The 22,905-nt window shown below is 40.3% G+C and overlaps 1 protein-coding gene across 4 annotated transcripts in view; it reads right to left on the bottom strand.

Annotated features, from left to right (window-relative positions):
• SLC38A1 (solute carrier family 38 member 1) overlaps positions 1–22,905 on the bottom strand; it is a 69,656-nt gene that overhangs the window by 14,277 nt on the left and 32,474 nt on the right. For all 4 annotated transcript variants that reach the window (XM_028532088.2, XM_028532089.2, XM_036019140.1 and 1 more), the window contains 5 exons: positions 22,683–22,798; positions 3,696–3,769; positions 2,185–2,277; positions 1,785–1,866; positions 686–768 (listed from right to left, as the gene is read on the bottom strand). In XM_028532088.2, coding sequence (XP_028387889.1) covers positions 686–768; positions 1,785–1,866; positions 2,185–2,277; positions 3,696–3,769; positions 22,683–22,798 — 448 coding nt within the window. The remainder of the gene's footprint in view (positions 1–685; positions 769–1,784; positions 1,867–2,184; positions 2,278–3,695; positions 3,770–22,682; positions 22,799–22,905) is intronic.

Here is a 22,905-nt window from a genome sequence, read left to right as displayed (position 1 = left end):
GAGAGAGGCTTGACATTTCCCATACAAAACAAGGAACGATGGTTAGCCATCATTTTGGGAAGAACTTTAAATGTCTGCCTGGAATTAGGCCAGAACTAAAGGAAATACGGTTTAGAGGCTTTGGACTAGCTGGCTGTGTGGGCACATCATCCAGTTTATGAAATTCCCTTAGCATCGGGCACGCTTGCCTCCAATATAAATACACACCCAGAAAGTCCAAGTGGGCATGACTTAGTGACTGCTGACCACTTCTGACTTTTCACTTCTCTCTTCCTTCAGTGAGGCAAATGATTGAGACTGCTTAGGCTTCGATATTTAAGAGTAATTCATTTTACTTTGGGGTATAAAAACATGCAACTTTCTGTCCTGATATTAGATTTAAAAATCTAATTGTCTAAATAATCAGGGCATTTAAGACCTTGTATGAGCGGAATTCCATTTTTTTGGGCTTTTCTCAGAATAGCCCATGAGCACTGTCTGCTCCCCTCCACAGCCTGCTGGAGGGACTGCCCAGGACCAGTGTTTGATGCCATCATAAAGCTGACACTGACTAATACTCGTGCTTTATCACTTCCTTCATCTTCACTGTGCCCGTAAACGTAGAAGGCAAAGTGGTTCATTTTGTTAGGTCGCTGATTCACCCGAGCACTGTAGAGAGTATGACAAAAGCAAGATCTTTCCTTACCTAAATTCTTCAAGAGACACAGAGGGAGAATTATGCCAAAAGTAACTATCACCACGAGAACACGGCCATCCACATACCAGGCTCTGAAAGACATTTAAGCGGTTAGGTTGTATTTCCTTGAAAGGAACATTTTTTCTTAAGTGTAAAACTTCATCATATTTTCTCACCGGCTTTTTTTTACTATTATTGTTTTTTTACCCAAACACTTCAACCCGACTGCCACTCATTTACTACCGTCTTTCTCCCACGTGATGGAAGAAGGGACATTGTTTTCTTTTTCTCCCCCATTGGCTAAATGTGGCCAATAATTCCTTTGAATTATTTATATGGTTTCAAAGCTGAATGTACACAGTGCATTTTGTCAGATTACAACTTGTATTATCAATTATTTAAAGAGAAAGTTTCTTTTTGTTTTGCTTGGCTAATATCATCAAAAAAACAAGTCACCACAGGTAGGCATTGTTCTCTCCCATAGCTCTTGTATTTGACCTTGAATCCTGATTATAGAAGACTAGGAACTATGGCTTCTATGATTCTCCCTTGAAGGAAAACAGAGAAACTAAGACTGACAAGAACTGTTAAACAAAGGAGAGTCAAAATGTAACGGATGTGCCAAATGTAGCTGCAACATTTTCCAGGGTTAACTGCACATTTAATGATGGTGGCTCGTGTAAATTTTGCTTCTAAAATGCTAAGTCCCTTCTTTAAGAAAGGGCATTATCATCATCATCATCATCATCATCATCATCATCATTTTCACATGTTCTACCTCTGTGTTAAAAATACTCCCTATCTACTCTATTTCACAGAAACCAGATATAGATTTCAAGCTCTTGGGAAAACCTACCATTTGCAGCATGACAGATGAATCTACCTTTTTTTCCCTTCCTTTTTGGGGGCTAGTCCGGGATAAATCTACCTTTTAAATGCTCATATTCATTCAAGGTTCTCTCTGCTGCTTTTATTTATATGACTCCAGAGAAATTTGTTATTAGAACAACGAAGAGAAAAACAGCCTGGGGAAAACTTTGGTGAGCTCATATTTAAATTAAAAACATTTTCGTTATCTTACAAAATAAAAAAGGGGTCTATAACTTACGAAAATGCTTCTTCCTTTCCCATCAGAAACTTCAGGGCAGAGGGCAGTTCATTTTTTACTATGAAGAGGTAGCTCAGCATTGCTAGAGGAAAATGAGAACATTTTAGAAAGAAGATACTAAGGCTCATGTTGCAAGCTATATAAAAGGTTACCAGCCTGTTCTTAGACTAACCTTCAATAAGACACAAAGACAGCTTTAGATACCCTCCCAGTATCCTTGCTTTTACAAAAGTGACTGCTGCTCTGCTTCACTCCCCACGTGCCATCTTAGCAATGAAAATGATACCTTCTGAACTGTGTTAAAATCCATGTGGCCACCCAACCACCAGAGGCAGAAAACATAACAGCGCTCACCCACTTCACAGCTATGTACAGAGAAGCACGTTTGTTTCGTTTTTACCTCCGGTGTTCTGTAGAGAGGTGGCCCCGAAGATGACGAGCTTCCCCGTGGTGCCGAAGACCTGTTCTCCCAGCTTTTCATAAACCATGCAGCCTGTTTAGAAATCATATTTGAGAATACAAGAAATGACAGGGCTCTAAAAGTTAAAAACAGCCAAGATTTGACCATGATGTTGACTATTCTCCAAGTTATTTTGTGTCTTTCTCAGAATCACACAAACAGCCTTCTTGGCTTGGCAAGGGTTAAGGCATTCTCATTATAAAACAACCTCCTAACATTTTAAAATGTCAGGCATGACCACAGTTTCTCTCTTTTTCACACTGGCTGCAAACAGTTAAACTAATAGGTCATAAGGCTTATTTTTGACTACCGGCACCTCAAATAGACTTTTTACTTTACTAGGGGGAAATTCCCACTCTGATCTTATTCTCAGGTCTGGTGAGGATCATTAAATAAAGGTTGGGTCTGAAACTAAAAATCCTGATGGTTACGATGAAAAGTTAATAACCCGAGTGATTAGCTAACAAAGAATTATCGTAATCATATTCCATCAATGCCTGTGTCCTAAGTATAACGAGTTTAGAAGCATGTAACAGTCATGACATCAGAACTCTGACTGGTTGTAAAATTTAGGTCAGAGATAAGCAACTCACAAAAGAGCAGTAGAGAAGTTTACCTAAGAATAATTTGGCTATAGCAAAATTCCAAAGTGTTCAACTAGCTTATCTCAATAAATACTAAGATTGTAAATGATTCATTTAAAAAATGTTTATATTTCTTTATGACAGTTCAGCTCACATTTTCAAAAGGTTCACAGAAAGTAATACGGGTCGGGCTAAATTAAACTTTTGTTTAATCTCTCATAAGATTGCTGTTTAACTCAGACAATGGTTAGATCCTCAATTTATTACAAAATGTTCCACTTAAGTAGAGCCGTCTATACACAATAGTTGGCCAGTGTGGTTTTAGCTAATGTAAAAGTCAAAGTATTACAAACATAGGCTAGTGTCCCAGGAATAGAAAATAAACACTTCAGGTGTTACACTGCCCAGAGAACTTGAAATCCTTTCAGAGCACACTCACTCCCACATTGCCTCGGTATTAACATTTTCTCCGTGGAATTTGTACAGAAGAGAATGAATGCTCTGTTTACTTTTAAAACTTGGAGGCTATAATATGAAAAACATGGGATCCTTGTTCGGAATTTATAAAGATGCAAGGAAAAACCGAAGCCTTTAAAATGAAGTCATCTTAAACTAGAAAAAAAGGGGATAATTGTGGGTTTACTTTAAATGACACCATTGTTCATTGTTCGTGACCAGTTAATTTATAGCTGCTCTGTCTGTTTCTCTAGGTAAACACTAATACAGGTCTTCCAGTGACTGCAGGCCAAAGTACTCTTTTTCTTTAATAATCAAGTTTCTGAACAGGAAGAGCATCATTTGCTCACAACATTACCATCAAAATCACCCATCCTGGCCTTGACGAGATTAGACATATCATCAGCTTACCTGTTTCCTTTGAGCAGATCAGCAGAAGGTTTATTGAGTATATAGACAGCAGTGTCACTGAAGACAAAAGGATCCTAAAGCAAAGAAAAAAGGCCGTGCAATAACTATAAAAGAACATACTCTCCCCTTCCATTTTGGAAGGACAAAGGCTTATTTATATGGTTAACACCAGTTGTTGACAGTATCCACATTTGGGAACCTATGAGTCACACCTTCTTTCAAGTCCTCCATAAAATTGTTCTACCAGATAAAGAACTGCCCATTAGAATCTGAGTGACTGACAGTTCAAAGCCTAAACAGCAATCTGGGATCACTTCAGTTGGGATGATTCTAAAACAACATTATGAAAGAAAGCTTCTGCAGTCAGTGGTGCCCTGTTCCATCTGAGTGAGAAGGTACGAGAAAGGGGTGTGGGGTGTGGGGAGGCTGGGGAGGCCCCTTAGGTCAGCGACCATGTGACTTTGGGCAATTGGCTCAGTTTCTCCCATCCCTACATTCCTCACCTATAATATAAAGACACAAGCCAATTAATGTCCAAAGTTCTTTTCACCTCATGATCTTATGGCTATTTATGAGTCTATACATTTGGATCACTGAGATAATTCCCCTTTTTTTTTTTGCACCTGATTCCTCTTGAAAGAATAAGTGCCTCTTTTAATGGATGGGAAAACTTTGACAATCAAGCACAATGAAAATAGTTTTCTGAATGATGAACTCATGTTTTTGTTTTAGTACATGTGGCTCATCATGAAATCTTCCTCAAGAAAAAGCAGTGAAAATGATGTGGCAGATTACACAGATTATTTCTGAATCATTTGGCTAAAACAGACATAATAATGAAAACTAAATCTATTTAATAAAAAAGAAAAAATGTCCAGTGCCCCAGATGAAACCACTCACTTCCTGCTGTAAGGAAATATATCCCTAGAACAATACATTACTGTGATTGACTCGCTGTTAGAGTAATTGAGGCAATTATTTTTCTAGCAACTGCTATTGAGAGGCACTTGGCACAGCATGCAGGCCTCTCTGTGTGGGCCGTCTCCTTCAAACCCTTTCCGCACCTCTCACACCTGTGGAACCATGGCCTTGTCACATGTCACCTCCTCAGGGGCCCTCCCTTGCCCTGGATAGAAAGACTGCTCTCTCAGGTACTACGGCACTTTGTTCCCCCTATGGGCAGTGCAGCCATGAGGAGATAAATGGGGAGTAAAAATGGTCAACTGCAGAGCAGATGGGCTGCCAGAGAAGGCCAGAAAACACAAGAGGGACAGAGCTTAGCAGAAGTAAAACAAACACTAGGAGAAAGAATAGGAAACCTAGCAGTTTGGATGAAGGTTAATAAATAAAAAGGACTAGCAGCTAATAAAGGGAAACGTAGGTAAGGAAGTGCATTCAGCTGTGTAATGACTTAGCTAAGGTCCCTTAGCTAAGCTTAGCAGGAGGGTGATTAACAGGGGAAGTCCCTCATTATCTACTCTGGTTGAGGGACAAAAGAAACCGAGAGCTAGCATTTATTAACCCGTCCAGTAGTTTTGAGATATGAAGGGAACCTAATTTGATATGCTCTGCCAGAGAGTAAGATACAGGGTACAATTGCGGTCTGATTTTTCTCTCATCTTATAAACAATTTTTATGTTGAAGTAGGCTTTGAATTTTACTCAGAGTTCACACGTGACTTTAGAGGCACTGAACACTGAGGTGCATGTGCACGTGATGGGCCATGGAGGATCTGTGTGTGGCGCAGAACAGCACGAGCTTCCCAGTTAGGGGTAGGATGGATGCGGTTTGAGGGTCGGCCTTGTGCTGTTCTAGAGTGACTGTGCAGCCTGTTGAGTCAGTTCTGGGGAAGAAAGGGGTTTTACCACTGGGCCCCAGGGTAATGAGTAAAGAGTATGACCTTGCAGGAGTTGTGCGCCTAGCAGAAGTGGTAATTACTGACATCTGTGTAATGATTAACCAAAGGCCCTATGTCTAGGAGAAATGGTTACTTATTAGAAAAGAAACATTCTAAGGAATCTTCTGTTCCCTAGCAAAATAGACCCTGGGACTACCATGTGGCTCATGCACTGGGTTAACTCTTGATGCAGTCTTTTAGGCTGACTCTTCGTAGATGATGCTTAGCTGGCCAGTGGGCCTTGGCAAAAGGTAATGGATTTTTTCATAAACTCCTATCACTTATTTTTCTTTTTCAAGTAAGAAAAGCAATTTTTAAAGATATTACTTATCTACTTTTAGAGAGAAGGGAAGGGAGGGAGAAAAAAAGGGAGAGAGGGACAGCAACATCAGAGAGGGACAGACATACATGGATTGGTTGCCTCCTGAGCACCCTGAAACCTGGCCCACGACCCAGGCATGTGCCCTGACCAGGAACGGAACCAGCGACGCTTCTGTTCACAGGCTGCTGCTCAGTCCAGTCCGCTGAGCCACAGCTGCCAGGGCAAGAGAAATGCTGGCCAGGGAGGATTTAGGTAGAGAGTTCACCTATCCTCTTCCCCACACGTAGAAGCAGCATGAGGTCCTCCCGCAGTGATGAAAACAACCCCCTGGTCCCCGTGTTTGAGAGAGGTACCATGCGCCCCAGACAAAAGGGCCTGTACAGGGAGGGTGTGGTAGCCTGTGTCCTGGGCCACCCAGTCTCTGAGGACTCTCCTCTTCGTCTCTCAAAATACAAATTTGCCCTCCAAAGACTAAAAAGTAATAAAAACAAAACCCTTTTTCTATCTGGTCACTAAAAGGCAAATTCTGTATATAAAATTCTAAGACTGCTTTAGGCTGTAACAGATTTTAGCATTCATGGGATTAAATTTTAGAAAAGTATACCTTCTTGTTTAGATTCTTAGAAAGAAGCAGTAAGTTGTCTCATCGGCTATAACAGATCCTAGAAGAGCTTAAGAGGGTGCAGTCAGAGGTGGCAGCGACACAGGAGACAAACTCGGAGACAGGGACAACAGGAGGGTGGTTACCAGAGGGGAGGGGGAGTGAGGGAAGATAAAGAGAGTAAAGGGGTCAACTACACAGTGACAGAGGGACTTCGGGTGGGGGGCACACAAGGCAATTACAGAATTGTACACTTGAAACTTTTATAATGTTATTAACCAATGTCACCCCAATAAATTTAATTAAAAACAGTAGCAAGTCAATATGATTGTCTAAGAATTTTAGAGTAATCAAATTTATTTTTTTTTAACTTAAATACTTTTTAGTATCCTCTGGTAACTTTTTCCCTCTTGGGGTAGGAGATTTTTGTTTCCAAGAGAATTCAATAATAGTAATAGTAATTTAAAAAAAAAGAGGAATGACTCGAGAGAATACAATGACTTATTGGAACACTGCTTCTATTCTGGCAAGATGGTGTCCCTATTTGTCCACTCAGAGATTTGTACATATAATTATGGTTTCCAGGAAGAGAAACATGGACTGGTATTCCTGTGCTAAGAGGAATACTAATGATTTATTTTTTTCATTTCATCTGAATATCATGTAAGCTTTCACACTTCTAATCATTGATTTAAAGTTTTCATATGGATGGGGCAAAAGCTGCTTGCTGAAAAAAACATTTCAATGGGAACTAAACCTCAACAACATGGAATCTGAGTTGTCAGGGTGTTGATATTTCACAGCTAACATTCGGCCTTGAAGAGACAGGGACCTGGAACATGTAACTGGACCCGGGCCCTGGGGAAGCAGTGGCAGGAGAGTTAGTCTTCTGCAGAATGTGTCCAGGGAACTTTTGAGAGCCTTGTGTCAGCATCACTTTGGAAGAGGTGGTGCAAGGACATCCTAGGAGACTTCGTGTCTCCTGAGAAGAAAGAGGCTGGTTAAGAAACACACTTCTAGACTCCTGGAATAGGGAGACACCTGGGAGACAACCCTGCCCAGCTTTTCACCCAGGACAGGAAACTTTCATGCTCCATGCCCACACACAGGCATCAGGGTTTGCTAAATGTCTTCTGACAGGGCACACACACACACAACCCGTCCGGTTTCTGGAAAGGGCTAGACATTGGGACTGAGGCCGAGCTAAAACTACTGTAGCTTTTTCTACCCCGGGGTCTTCATTTTACTCTCTGGACCCACTCGAATCTACTTGAAATCTAAATCCGCTTCCACCTAACAGTCCATCTGACGGCACTCATTTCAGGACTGTGCTTTTTGACTTCAACATCTCTAATTCTTCAGGCTGCTCATCCTGTGATGGAGAGTTCAGGCTGTTTATGTCTCAGTCATGGTCTAGGTTCTCAAGCATCCTTTTTTAATGACTGTGGGCCTGGAGAAGTACAATGCCACCACATTGGTTTTGGTCTCAACAGTGCAAAACATGGTAAAATAATTAATTTGAGTCGGACATCATGCTTCTCTTAAGGCAATCTGTTTCAGTATTCATTCCCATGGCTTCCGTGTCATACTTCTCATTCTTACTGAGCTTCTGGTGTGAGCTGCTGTTAGGCTAATCTTCCAAGTCCTATCCTGCCTACTCTTTACCCCCTGTACTTATTTCCATTCCATTTTATATTTCCAGTCTTGTGATTTTTAAAAATTGTTGATCCTTTTTACTAATGTATCAACGACCTCATCGGGCTTTATATCTTGAATCGGATTTCATCCAAGTCGCTGGGACTATGAATAGAACAAGACCATCTGGAAAATGGCTCCTCATCCAGCCAACTGCTCAAGCCAGAAACCTGGAAGTCGTCTTTGATGTCCCAACTACTCTCATCCTTCATATCTAAGTCACTGGCAAGTGTCCTGTCATTTCTGCCTCCAAAATATATCCCAAATCTATATGCTTCCTCCCTGCCTTCCATCTCCATTGCCACTATCCTAATACCAGCAACCTTTAATTTCTGGGCAACCGTGATAATCTCTACCCGTCTCCCTTTTCTTGCCCCCTCTGATCCATCCTCCACCCAGCAGCAAGAGTAATCACTTCATTATATTGCTTTATTATGTTCTCTATGACTGGACAGTTGGACAGGCCGTAATGATTTAATTCACAGCCACAGCCTGTCTTATTTACACACAACATCAAACACAGCGCACAGCAGATTCCTGGCTAAGAATAAGTGAACTTGCAAACATCAGAATGACTTTGTAAGTCATGTGGGACCGTGCCAAATATCTTGCTTAAATCAAGATACATTCTGCCTAAGAGAGTCTTATGACCTACTCATTCACTTATCTTGGAAGATGAAGTTGGTTTAGCATGACTATTTAGGAAAACCCTATTGGCCTTCATGGAACATTATTTTCTGCAGTAATTGCACATAAAAAGCTATTTAATAATTTATTTTACAATTGCTTGGGCTCTTTTGAAAGCTGGGATGACATTTGCCCATTTCCAGTCCTCTGGTAATAGTCCTACCTGCCATGATTGCTTAAATAGCCCTGACCCTGGTCTTAGATACATTTACTCTATTTGCTCCAAGAAAATTTTGACTCATACCTTACACAATGCACACCTAAATATCTATTTTAAACATATTTCTTCATCCTTGTTTTGAATCATATTGATAAGACTGCAATTGTTTGTTTTTCCCCAATTTAACCCAAAGATTATATAGATAATATTATAATAAATTTCATTTTTTAAAGTACCAAATGCTAATAAAATGGAAAGTTGTGACAATAAGTGGAATCAAAACATTTCAGGAGATTGAAATGTTGTACACAGTGATTGTACTGGTGATTTCACAACTGTAGTTTGGGTAAATGTATCAGATCTTATCCTTTCAACTGGGACATTTTATTGTTTATAAATTGTATCTCCAAAATAAATTTTAAAAGAAAACCAAAACCTGGGAGATGAGACTACTGAAATTAAAAGCCTCGCTATAGAATGACAGATCACATGACATATGCCCCTCCCAGCATCAGAGCCCTTGGAAGAGGTGGGGGTGGAGCGGCATCACTGCGGCGGGTCCAGAAATAGCACAGGCGGGTGTGTGCGGGGCTGCCACGCAGGTGAGTGCATTCACCACTTCCAGGCCCCGTTGGTCTCAAAATACAGAACCCTCACCAATCTTCCCCAGCATGACTCTGCCAGAGATTAGCAGCTCTTCTCAGACTTTAATGTGCATATGTAAGTTATGTTGGGATCTTGTAAAAATGCAGATCCTACTGCAGTAGGTCTAAGGTGGGACCTGAGCTTCTGCATGGCTAACAAGCTCCCCAGTAAAGCCAAAGCTGCTGGTCCACGGCCACACTTGGGGCCGCAAGGATTTAAAGCTGTGAGCTCTGGCCCTGTGGTATGTACACCTCAGAGTTTCTGATTCTCGCAACCGCTAAATTAGCACCGAATCACCTGCCACACTGTCTGTAGGTGGGGTGCCGTGCCAGCTTTACTGTGTGATTACCTGTGACACGGACCCCAGAGCTGCACATTTACAGCTGAACTTTTGTCATTCCTGTGAGACACTGACTGGCCCTCAGTGTGGAAGCAGGGTCTCATCTACTTCTTTGGTTGGCTTCCTCAGGGCACCAGGGCATTACTTACTGCACCAACATACGTATTTTTGAATTATTTTCAACTCCACATCCCTCCTCTCCCGGCTATGTCTCTATCCTTCCTAAAGGGATATGAGGCTCATCACACTATATAATTTCTTCCTTATCTAAACCTAGTTAAAAGTATAAAACTTTTACCTCCCTCAATTAGATAAGCAGAAAGTCCACATAAAAACTCCCCACACTGGAGGAAAGTGGTCTTTATTGCTAGTCCTGCTTTTATCTATCAGCATCTCCCACTGATCCTTAGGCCCTCACTCCAAAACTCATGGACATCTATGCTGGATGAGGCAACACATTTACAAGAAGATAGAAAACTTCAGTGCAAGGGAATTGGATAAACTGTAGTAAGCACATGTTTACTGGCCAACCATCTTTCTCCAGTCCTTCCCACTGTTACTGGTCTCTCCCCAGCTCTCTCCTACCTCTTACCTTCCTTCTACATTTCCAAGCTGTCTCCCCACGTCTGCACTTCCTCATTCATCTCTTACCACCACTGACTCTCCCTGCTCTTCCATCCCACCTCCAACTTTTCCCAAGGGAAACAGCTGTACAGAGTGAGTAAAGCTTTAAAGACACTGCTGAAGAGAGCACAGCAGTAGCTGGGGATGAGGGACGTTCTGGGCGTCTTGGAGAAGCCAACTGAGAATGATCAGACTCAGGGGTCTCCCAGGCTAGTGTGACAGAGAGCCAGTGGAGAAAGGAAATGTAGGATGTGGGCAAGAGAGGGGTTTAAGTGAGGGACGTGACATCCAAGCTGAACAGGGAAGGAAACACAGACCAGGGGTTCTCCACGACATTCAAGGGCAGGTGCAGTGGGAGTTTCCAAGGCAGGATCTCGGGAGTAGAAAGGTTGTGGTCAGAAGCAGGGTAACTGCAGAGGCGGCGTGGTGCCACGTGGCTCCTGACCCAGGGCAGCTGTGCTGGTGGGAGGCTTACGTGGAGAGGAAAGGCGACATGGAGAGAGGGTTGTTGGTTTAATGAGAGCTCAAGTGGGAGGGGTGGAGGGAAATGAGGTATGTCCCGGGTTCCTAAGTCATGCGAAAATTTTAAATAGTTAAAAAAATTCAAAATTATGTTTTATATACAAATGTACTTCCTAGAGCTTTATGTACTTTAATGGGAATTCAATACAATCCATTAAACACTTTCTTGATCATTACTAAAGTTAAATTTAGGGAGAGTCACTATGTCAGGCCCCTCCCAAGCACTTTAAAAAACATTTCACTTCTGAGCAGTACGATTGCCATCTATTTTACAGATAAGGAAACTGAAGTTCAGAGAGGGTGAATATTTTTTCTAAGGCCACATACCATCAGAGCCCTCAAGGCCTGGTGTTAGACTCCGAAGTCCTCACCACTACGCTATGCTGTCTGCCACAGGCCTGTGTGCAGAGGACATGAGGGAATGACAGTATAAAAGGCTAGACTGAAGCAGAAGACAAAAAAAAAAAAGAATAAAATATATAGAAATGTTAACAGAGCTTGTGTTTTCACAGTGAGACTTTGAATGATTTCTTTATACTTTATTGTATGTATTTTATGCATTTTCAAAAAAGTCTTCAATGATTATCTTACTTTTATAATAAAAGTATTGAAACAAAAAATATAAATAGCCTTTCAAATGATAGTATTATTCTAAACCTTTAGTGTGTGTGTGGGGGGGGGTAAGTCCCAAGCTCATTAATACAGCCCCTATTTCATTTAAAGAGTTCACAAAATATTTATGAAAAGGAGCAGAAACAATATAATCATTCAGTCCCAAAGTGGACTTCTTAGTCACTGAATCCTGACTAAATTTCAACAACCTGAGGGTCAGAGGACTAGCACACTAGGATCTGACAGCATGTGATTATTTGCAATAGTTACAGATTGAACTAGGGAACAAAAGAGATGGTTTTAAAAGGCTGGGCAGGGAACAGGTGGTAGTCAGTTATCTGTACTGTTCCTTCTATGGTTTTCCTTGTAGGTAAATTCAAACTCTTCAGTGCAGAGCTGCTCTTAAAATAGCCTCACTGTTGGTTAAGTATTTTGTTTTGTCTAGAGAAGGAAATATGTATTGCTGATGACCAAATCAAATAGTTTCTAACAAAATCCTAAAAAGAAAGAAGTATTTTAAAGAGGTATGCAAACAGAAATAGAATTTGTCAGTTTAAGTGGTACTTTGTGAGGTTAAACAAGTTAGGAGGCGGCTTGAGTCTAAATGAGGAAGGTGTACCAGCAAGAAACACAGTCACATGCCCCAGCGCTTCCTGTTTTTGCCTATAGTCGTTAGTAGAGGACTGTGGTTTTGTGGGTGCTCCATTTATAACTCTTAACATGAGCTCCCTTCCTCTTCTTCCATTCCACAAGGATTGACTGATTTCCCTTTTCTTCAAACGTAGACCTTACCTTTCAAAATGATGCCCTCTTTGTCATACTGTAAACGTGTAACCCCTCAATGATAGAAAAATTCCACATGACCATTAAATAAAGGAATGTGCTGTACTCGGTGAGTATTTGGGACTTTGATTCCATTAGGAATGATGGATATGGGGCTTCATTCATACTTCCCCGCTGTTTCTGCGGTAATGGTGTGCATCCAAGGAGAGGGGAGAGGCAGAACACTCCTGGGGCTTGCTGTCCTCCCTCCCCGCTTCCCACCAGAGGCATTGTTGGTGTCCTCCAGAGGCTATTACTTAGCTTCTGTGAATCTTACTTTCTTTATGTATAAAACAAGGATGATAAATACAGTTGTTATAAAGATCCCATGATACAATATATACTTTATAACTATCTTATTTTATTTTTATCTTAAAAAAGTAAAAGCCATTCTCCACTAGCAAGCCATATAAAAAGAGGCTGCAAGTGGCTTTGATCTGTAGGCTGCAGTTTGCTGATACAGATGTAGATCGGTGATAACGTGTAAGGTGAAGCCTGTGGCCATAGAACAAAGCCAAACTGACTGGCCCACACAGGGGCAGTTTTTCCAGTCTACTGAACCAACTACCACTCCGTAACAAAAGTTCAAGTTAACCTTGAAAATCCAAACTCTGAACTCTACTGACCTATTGTGCTGATGCACACTTGGCCCACTCTAACCCAGGACAGTGAACGGAAAAGGCGTTTTTCTGTGCATTGTGAGGTAAATACTACTATTAAAACCTTAGTATAGTTTAGTTGCTTCTTGCAGGCTAAGAAATGCTCCAGAATGGACTGGAGGCAACTGAACATCGACAGGCTTGAGCTCCGCGTGCCTCTCTTGCACATGCGTGCGCAGACACACACCTCTCTGGGGCGGAGAGAACTGACTTCTTGGAAGCCCTTATCAGACAAATCTTAGATGACTCACCAGCTAAGCATAACCGCTCAACTTTTACAAACTATGAGTGGAACTCATCTGCTACGAATGCCAGCTCTTTCTGTTTACAAAATAGGCACTCATTTTTGGCACAACCCTCACCACTTCCTTATTTCCCTATTTTTGAGAAGCTTCTTAATCCAATGCATTTCAATAGAATCCAGTGGCACTGCACTGTCCTTTTTTCATGTATTTCAAATGTTGGCAAGCCTGAATGTGCCATTTCTCCCCTTCCAGTATTATTATTCCCAAACAAGAGACTCTGATGCCCATGATTTTTGCTGCCAGCTGAAGGACAATTTTCTCTTCAGATCATTTCTAAGGAGCAGTGACCATAACTCAAAGAATTTTAAAAACAAGTAACTGACTGACAAGACAGAAGACAAATATAACTATATCCATGGACCTCCTAGGATCATCCGGAAGAGCAGGGTTTCCTTATTGACTTCCTCTCTTGCCCTGTTTTTATATCACAAGATCCAGTTTGGTTTTTCCTTGTGAGGCAGAGAACTTCTGGCTTAGGAGTGCACAGAAAAGGCAATGTAACATTTAAAGGAATAACTTGAGAAAATTGCACAAACCATCTTTGTCACTGCTAAGAGCAACATCACCGTCTTGGTGGGTGTGACCTAACTCTTTGTAATATATGTAAAGTAATAAGGCCATGACAGCTCAGGAACATGTACTTCCAAAGGTACATTGCAATTTCACTCCAATTTAGTAGAATTTGCTTAAAAAGATGTCGAGACTTCAGAGAGCTGTGTAGATGCATTGATTTAAGAATACAAACCTGACAATGAGAAATTTATTTCTGCAACACAACAGCAATGATCAAATACCTGTAAAATATGAACAGTACTCAGGGCAATGTGTTGATGAGTCTATGTTCCAGGTCCATTTCTGTCTCTCCCTAATGCAGGCTCAACTGTAAAACAGACTTTAAAGCAAGAAGGCACCTGACAATCTGATCTTAGTTTACAGAGACCCTTATTTTTCACATGAGACCTTTACTACTAGCATGGCTACTTACTAGTTTATTTTATAAACACTGTAATTATGGACAACACAAGGCTGCATCTTTTTGGTGGAAAGATAATGGAAATGGAAATATTCAGCCTGGCTGGCGTAGCTCAGTGGATTGAGCGCGGACTATGAACCAAAGTGTCCCAGGTTCGATTCCCAGCAAGGGTACATTCCTGGGTTGCAGGCCATAACCCCCAGCAACTGCACATTGATGTTTCTCTTTCTCTCTCCCTCTCCCTGTCTGTCTGTCTCTCTCTCCTCCTCCCCTCCCCTCTCTAAAAATAAATAAATAAAATCTTAGAAAAAAAATGTTATAAAATAAATAAATAAATATTCAGAGAGAGAGAATTCACCTACAATTGAAGCAAACAATCTACATAATTGAAGGTAATTGCTGCAAACTGACAATGACAACTATTATCCTTTGTGCAAATATCCACTTAACAATGGATGCCCTTTCAGCCATGCAACACTAACCTTCAATAGTCTTTCTTAATGGACTCTGAACTATTTAGAATTTTCAGACAAAGGAAAGTAACTGCAGTAACCTTATGATTATTATCATTACATCTCCATAGCCTACTTAAAATTTGAGGGTGAGCTAAACCTTTCAGTTAATTTTATTTTCCTCTAATAAGTTTGCAACAACTACAAGAGCCATTGTTTTGCCCCAAAGCCTTGTTTTTGGTCTTGCAAAATCTAATTCTTATTTCTTCATTCACTCATTCATTTATTTGAGTGAAACATTCTTGAGAATCAACCATAGGCAAGCACTGTTTTAGATCTTGTTGGGGGACAGGCATGAATTCAACAAAGAAGAATTAGAGATTAATCCTACCTTTGTAGGGCTCAGAATTTGATAGGGAAAGGAAAACTTATGCCTAAATAATGCTTTCCATCTTGAAGAATCAGAGACATTTTAGGAGATAGTTTCTGACCTGGGCATTACAGGACCATCAGGCTGTACCATAGGAAGGCACATCCATCCCCACAGCATGGGAGAGGAGTGGGGGGAAAGGCCGAGGTGAGAGGCACGGTGCAGGTGGCCTCTGCAGAAAAGAGGGAGGTCAAGTGTAGCTGGTGCAGAGGCAGTCTGAAGGCAGACAAGGTTGAAAATATAGTTTGGAACAGGTGGCACAGCACCAATTTCTCATTCTAGCTCTCATGGTCCAAATATCTACACTGAAGATATTTTTCTCCTCAAGTGTGCTGTAGGTAAGAGGAAAAGGAAAAAGTCTCATTGCACTGGTTTTAAGTTCTCTAAAAAACAGGTGTCTTTAGTAGTTTCTTTCCATAAAAGACCATGGTAAAAGAAAAGGTAATTTAAAGACTATAAACTTTCCACTCCCACTCCATCCCCAGAGCCTGAGTCACTCTTCACAAGGAACCACGGTCAACAGTTTTCCCTGAACCCTCCCCAACAGTCTGTGCGCACACACACGCACGATCTCACTCCGTGCTCACCACACCCACTATTCAGCTTGTTTTACATAATAACACTTCGGGGGAATTTTGCCGTACTAGTACACATCAGTCTATTTTATTCTTTTAAATAGTTTACTTTATGAAACCACTATGGCTATTGAACCAATTCCCACATATTACCAAATAATAGCAGGACCTGGTATTATTTGACTTTGGTGTAACTTGGTTTTTATTAAGCATAAAAAGTTTAGTTAAACCCTTAGAAGGAATTACATCCAAGGGCTACAGAAGGCAGCAGGAAACCTTACATAGCACATGAGACAATGTCAGGCGCAGCTGTGACAAATGTGAAACAGTTCGGAAGGTTTATTGGTTTTGCAATGTACTTCAGGCACGTACGTTACTGCCACGGCCGGGAACATGGGCACCCCATCTACGATTTGGTGCACTCGATGCTGCAGAACTTCTTTCATGACAACAAAGGCGAGAGCTCTTGGTGGAGCAGTAGTAAAATATAATTCAGGAATACTGATTGATTTTACAAGGTGATTTAAAAGCAAAGTATCAACTTGCAAGTTTCCACTGATAAGAACTTAATTTCTCTCATGATGTACATGAGTAACACAAGTTTGGTTTCTGAATAAGCCATCACTGAAAGGAAGCAGTGCTTCAGATCACACAGGCTCCAGGGTCAAGAAAACCTGGATGAACTCTGGCACCTCTACTTTCTAAGTCGTTGTCAAGCCTTAGTTACTTCATCGGTAAAATGGCACTGATATTCACAGTGCTGTTGGTGGGGATTAAGTGAGATAATATGACATACACAGGGAGGGGTAAAAAAGTAGGTTTACAGTTGTTCATATGGAAAATATTACAGTAACTAACAATAATATAAGAATAAACTCTGTGTTTCATGTACTCACAACTGTAAACCTGCTTTTGCCCCACCCTGTATAGTTACTGTTCTATAAATTTTAACCATTATAGTGACTACCTCATTAATACTTTAATCAATATTTACTATGTAGTGTTACTATATACTGGTGTGCTCATACTCGCACTCTCTCTCTTTCTCACACACATACATGCACACACTCATTAACTTCTCATACATAGCAGCCCTATGGGGTTAATATTAATTAATAAATGTTGTCTTACATGCCACTTTTCCAAATGTGCTTTTAGATACATTATCTTCTTTATTCTCACAAACACAACCCAAGTGAGATAGAAAATGGAAAATGAGACCTACAAAAGTCTGGGATTATAATCAATCAAAATAAAATTTAAACTATTGTTTTATACAGATGTTGTTTTACAATCACCACTCCAAGCAGATTGTTCACAAGCTCGGTGTTTACAATAAACTATATCTTTTTGAGCTCTCAAAAGTGTAATGAATTACATTTTTCTTTTTCATAATTTTAAACTTAAGGGCTACATTATTAAAATAATAATAAATAATAATACATGCTAAAAAGTTATGGAAAAATATAAAGCACTTGTTGCTTTATCAAATTCTGTATGGTACAATAAATCTCTGATTTGCCTAGCACTATGAGGAGATGATATGTTCTAAAGAGATTCATTTTCTACAAAATATATGGCTTTTGTAGAAATCTTTAGAAAATGTAACTTTTCTGTTTTGGGCTGGGGTGAGGGAGATAGTAATATAAAACATAACCAAACCCATCATTCTTCCATGCCAATATTCACTTTTCATGCCAGTCCCTACTTTTGCTTTGATGGAATTACACAAAAACTGTGTAAAAAGATTAACAGTAGAAAACGAAGTTACAGTGGAAGGAGGTTTCTTCAGAACCCATTGCCTTTTCCTTGGGTGCAACCCTTAGGGACGCTCAATGCAACAGGTGCGCTTCACCGCGGAGGACTTGTGCCTCTCTCAGCACACTCCCGAACTGCTGCTTCAGGACACAGCCCCTTTGCGTTTCCAACAGCAAACACAGACCTTCAGAACCGCTATGAACTGAGATTCCCGACCATACCTCCTATTCCTCAGATAGAATTATAAGGCCTCAGGATTCAGGAAAACACAAAACCTCACAGCATGCTTACAATAGGGCAGAACTCCCCGAATCTGCCCCAGTTGAATCAGATGTGTGTTAAAGAGGGAGGACAGCCATTGTGGTTAGGTCAAAAAAAAATGAGGCCCAAACTCATCCGAGAGAAAGAAATCACGCCAGCAAGTTTCCAGATGAGCCCCATGAAGAGCCCGCACCCAGCCTCAGGGAGACACAGAGGAGCCTTCCCAGCTGGTTTTCTAAAGACGCCTGGGCAAGCTTGGAGTCCTCCTCCGTGTTGGCCAATAGGCGTCTGGAACGGGGCCCTGTACCAGATGAAGTATCTTGATCCTGCCAACTGCTTCTTGGCTTTGAGCAGCTGTGGGAGCAGCTGGCTTTACAACACACAGAGTGAGTCCTTGTTCTGAGTGAGGAGCATTCTACGTTTTATGAAAAACTGAGAAGTTTGGCTCCTTATATACAACTACCTTCATGAGCTTTTAACCTGAAGATTTGGTGTATTGTGCTTGCTATTCATGTGTCTTGCAAATAACCAAACAATCTATAATGGTTTTATCCATGGGAAATCATCCTGCAACTGTAAATGTCAAGTTTATCCAATTCTTTGCTTTCAATCAGAAACTTTGGAGTCATGAGATAAGAAATTATTCCTTAAAAATTAACCAAATTCCAGGAATCATAGATTGAATATAAAAATTTACTTTTGCTCTCTCCTGATATCCCAGTAGAGGGATTTTTTTTTATGGGACAAAACTGCTCAGATAGTAAGAACATGAGACAACAATAACAAAATTTCAAAAGCTGGAAAGTAGCAGAGCTGAGTCTTAAACTGGCAGTGGAGAAAGCCAAGACTAATCCAATTTATACCACAGAGTTCCCAAAAGGCCCTGGTGGCATTACTGGAAGTAGGTAACAATGGAAGGGCTAAAACAAAGAGGATCTGTTGAGCTTCTTTTAAGAAACAGCTAGAAATACCAGACCAGGCACCTACTCCACAAAGCTGAGTGACTGCACCTCTCCCATCCTGGCAAAAGATTCGTATCTCATGATGCATTCTCTGGAAAGTATAAAATGAAAGTCTCTGGGTGAGGGATTCAGCACAACTTGTGGGGGAGTTTCAGTGAAAACCAGGATTGGATGAACACATGCATGCTGAGAGAGCCACCCAACCCTTTCCTTCCACCTATTTCTCAGAGAGATGGCAGCAGTGCCCAGACCTTCGGGGCAGGTGACTAGAAGATCTCTGGGTGATCCGAGGAGCCAAAGACAAATGGACATTGGTGGTTGCCCAATTAAAGAGCCATTAACAGCACCTCAGGTGAAACTATTGCCAACAAGCCCCACTAAGGCGTACCAGGCTCGAGTTAACTTTGTCCACCCTCCCCATTCTTGAACAGAGCAGACAAAGAAGGACCACCTGAAATCTGAGGAAAGATTCTAAAATGAAAGAGTCCAAAACAAACAAAAATACAAATTTGCACCACTGGAATACAATCAGAAGCATCCAAACTGTTGACAAATGGCTCAGTTTCCTCAACAAATAAACTGCATGGAAAAAAGTGGGGGAGAGAAATGGGGGAACCTATAGATTAAAAGAGACTTAAAACACATATCAACCAATTGCACTATGTGGACCTATTTGAGTATTGATTTGAACAATCCAACTGTTTTTTTTTTAAAATGAGATAATCAGAGCAATTTAAATATTGGTTGGATATTTGATGATATTAAGAAACTTGTTAATTTTTTAGGTATGACATACAGTTGTTTTAACAGTCCTTATATTTTAGAGAAATATACTGAAATATTTTTGGAGGGAAGTATGTAATAGCTGGAATTTGCTTCAAGACAGCCTGGGTGAGGAGAGTGACTGAACAAGCATGTTCCATGAAGGAAACATGGGAATCTTTCATAATGTTATATCTACTGTATGTTTGAAATTTTCCGTAACAAAGAAAACTATCATTAGAAGGCAATGAAATCATAAAACAGAAACAAAATAATGTTAAAAATTAAAAAAAAAAAAACTACTGTAAATAATGCCCTGGCTAGCATAGCTCAGTGGATTGGGCACGGGCTGCAAACCAAAGTGTCACAGGTTTGATTCCCAGTCAGGGTACATGCCTGGGTTGCAGGCCATGACCCCCAGCAATCGCACATTGATGTTTCTCTCTCTCTCTCTTTCTCCGTCCCTTCCCTCTCTAAAAATAAATAAATAAAATAAAATCTTTAAAAAAAAACTACTGTAAATAAACAAGGACAGAAATAAAACATTCAATACATATTTATGGAGAAAATTGAGGACATATCCCAGAAGATACAGTGAAATATGATAGAAATGAAAATAAAGAAAAGAATAAAAAATTAGAGAACTCATCCAAAATCTCAGTAACAGTTTCAGAAAGAGTAAAAAAGAAGAAGGAATTCATCGACTCAGTAATGTAAGGAAACGCCCCAAACTGAGGAGCACGGATTTCTGAGAGAAAAGAATGCACCAAGTGTCTGACTCCATGAAACAAGCTCCCATTGAGACACGCTGCAGTGAAACTGCAGAACAGTGGGAGCGAAGAGGTTTGACAAGTTTCCAGAAAAACAAAAAAACAAAAAACACAAAAACAAAAACTCTGACTGTATTTGAAAGATCAGGAATCAGAAGCATACAGGACTTCACAATAGAAAAACCTAGAAAGCAATGAAGCAATACTTTCAAAATTCTGAAGGAAAATTAGTGCCAATCTAGAGTTTCTATATCCAACCAAACTACCAATCAAAGGTGAAAGGTAGAATAAAAACATTTTTCAGTCATGAAGCCCTCAAAAATTTTATCTCTGTTTGGAACACAGGGAGCAAGGGGTCTAGCAGAGAAGAGAGGTGAACTGAATTCCCAGGGGAGTGACAAATAGAGATTTCAAAATAATAGTTAACCTCTCTGTCTCAGTTCTCTTGTCTGTGAATCAGGGAACAAACAATAGTACCTATCTCGTAGACCTGTACGGATTCAGCATAAAACAGAGTAGTACCTGGCACAAAGTAAGCTATAAGAGTTGACTCTACCCTGTGTTAACACAGAACTACTTGACATATTTCAATAACTAAAAAAAGAGAAATCAATGTAAAACACATTTCCGAACTGAACATATTTCTAGCTTTGGAATGACTAAAAATAGTCATAGAAACATAGGGTTCTGGAGGTTGGCAGGGTTCTGAGATTTTTCTAGTGTAATTTCCTTGTTTTAAAGAGCAGGAAATTGAAGTTCAGAGTGGCTAAGTTGCTCAAGACTACAGAGGCATTCAGAAGAGGAGCTGGGACTAGAAATAAGGTGTTTCATGTCGGTGCACTGGAAACCAGAAGTGCAGCTCTCCTCATGGGTCAGAGTTTCAAACACACAACAAAATCACAATAGAAATATTTCATCCAACTCAGCGATTTTCCCCTAAAACTTGGCACTTGGCTCAATACATACATAAAAGGAAAGGCCACATAGAAAGATCTACTCTACAAGAAAGAGAGGAAGCTACAGTTGGGTTTACTACTGAGTTAGGTTAACCATAAAGAAGAAAATGCATTGAATTCACTACACAGAGTTGTTTTAATTCTAGGAAGGACACCTCTAGTGGGTTTACACACAAAAGTGAGACGATTAATCCCTAGTGCTCTGGACCAGTAAGAGGCAGCATGGATGGGCATTTCTGATCCCCAAGTAATGGGATGGGAAGCAATGCACTTCCATCACAATTTTCTAAGTCTTTCTAAAGGAATACAGGAATATACACCATTTTTAAAATTAGTAGCCTTTTCGGTCACTGCAACCAATGAAAAATGATGCTCCCATCAAAATGATCTGACAACGAGGACTACTGAGCAAGACCAATCAAGAGCCTGAGTGTAGTCTGGGGAGAAAAGGCAACTCCTGGGAGAGGAGAATTTCTTCTATGCCTTATCAGGCAAAGCACCGTTGATATATTCCTTTGAGGTTTGAGAGGGTGAGAATCAGGCTGGATGAGAATTTTCCTGGTAGAAATCCTAGGATCTGTCTTCAGCTTGTTCCAACCGAAAATAAGCCCTTTGTACATTGGCATGAAGTTTCACTCAACAGTTTGAGATGAACTTAATTTAAAAGAAAACTGCCCATTTTCTTTTCACTGAATCTCAGAGGAACAGTACATGCTAGTTTCTCATCTTTAAAACACTGGCAACTTCTATGCTTCTTGAATATTTATTACAAACAAATTTGTAATAGCTTTTGGATATAGCACATGTCTCATAGCAATCCAAATACCAGTGTGACGACTGGTTGGATTAAATACCTCTTAATATTTTGACCATTTAGCTGAGGTTTAAAGTGACAGGTAAAGAATTCAAACCTATAAAAAAATGCAATTTTTAAATCTTTTAATCCTTTTTTATAAACGCCAGTTCGATGTTTTTTATTAAGATTTTCTCCTTTCACTTTTTATAAACATTAGGTGCATCTTGGAAAATCACTTAAACAAACAATATAAAAGTATGTACTGGTAACTTAGCCAAGCTAGTGATAAAAAGAAATAAAAACTATTTGGAGATATTTCTAATTTCTTCTGTGTCTGAACAGAAATATACATACAGAAAATACAGTTTAAAATGGAAAAATATTGCAATGTCAAAACTCACAGAAAAAGTAGGATTCCGGTGTTTGCCAGGGCAAAGGCGAGTCCCAAAATCCCACTGCCCATAATGGCGTTGCTCAGGTTGAAAACGGACATGCCTAAGGAGGTTGTTCCTGGAATCTGAACAAAGAGACAGACATCACACTCAGCGAAACAGTCCCCAAGTCTGTTCATCACACCAAAGCCTTTAAAGCACTACTAGGAACCAATGTAAATTAAATTCAAAG

This window comes from Phyllostomus discolor, chromosome 2 (assembly GCF_004126475.2).
Source record: "Phyllostomus discolor isolate MPI-MPIP mPhyDis1 chromosome 2, mPhyDis1.pri.v3, whole genome shotgun sequence".
NCBI classification, from domain to species: domain Eukaryota; kingdom Metazoa; phylum Chordata; class Mammalia; order Chiroptera; family Phyllostomidae; genus Phyllostomus; species Phyllostomus discolor.
The sequence above is the reverse complement of the archived record's forward strand: the minus strand, read 5'-3'. Positions and strand labels throughout refer to the sequence as shown.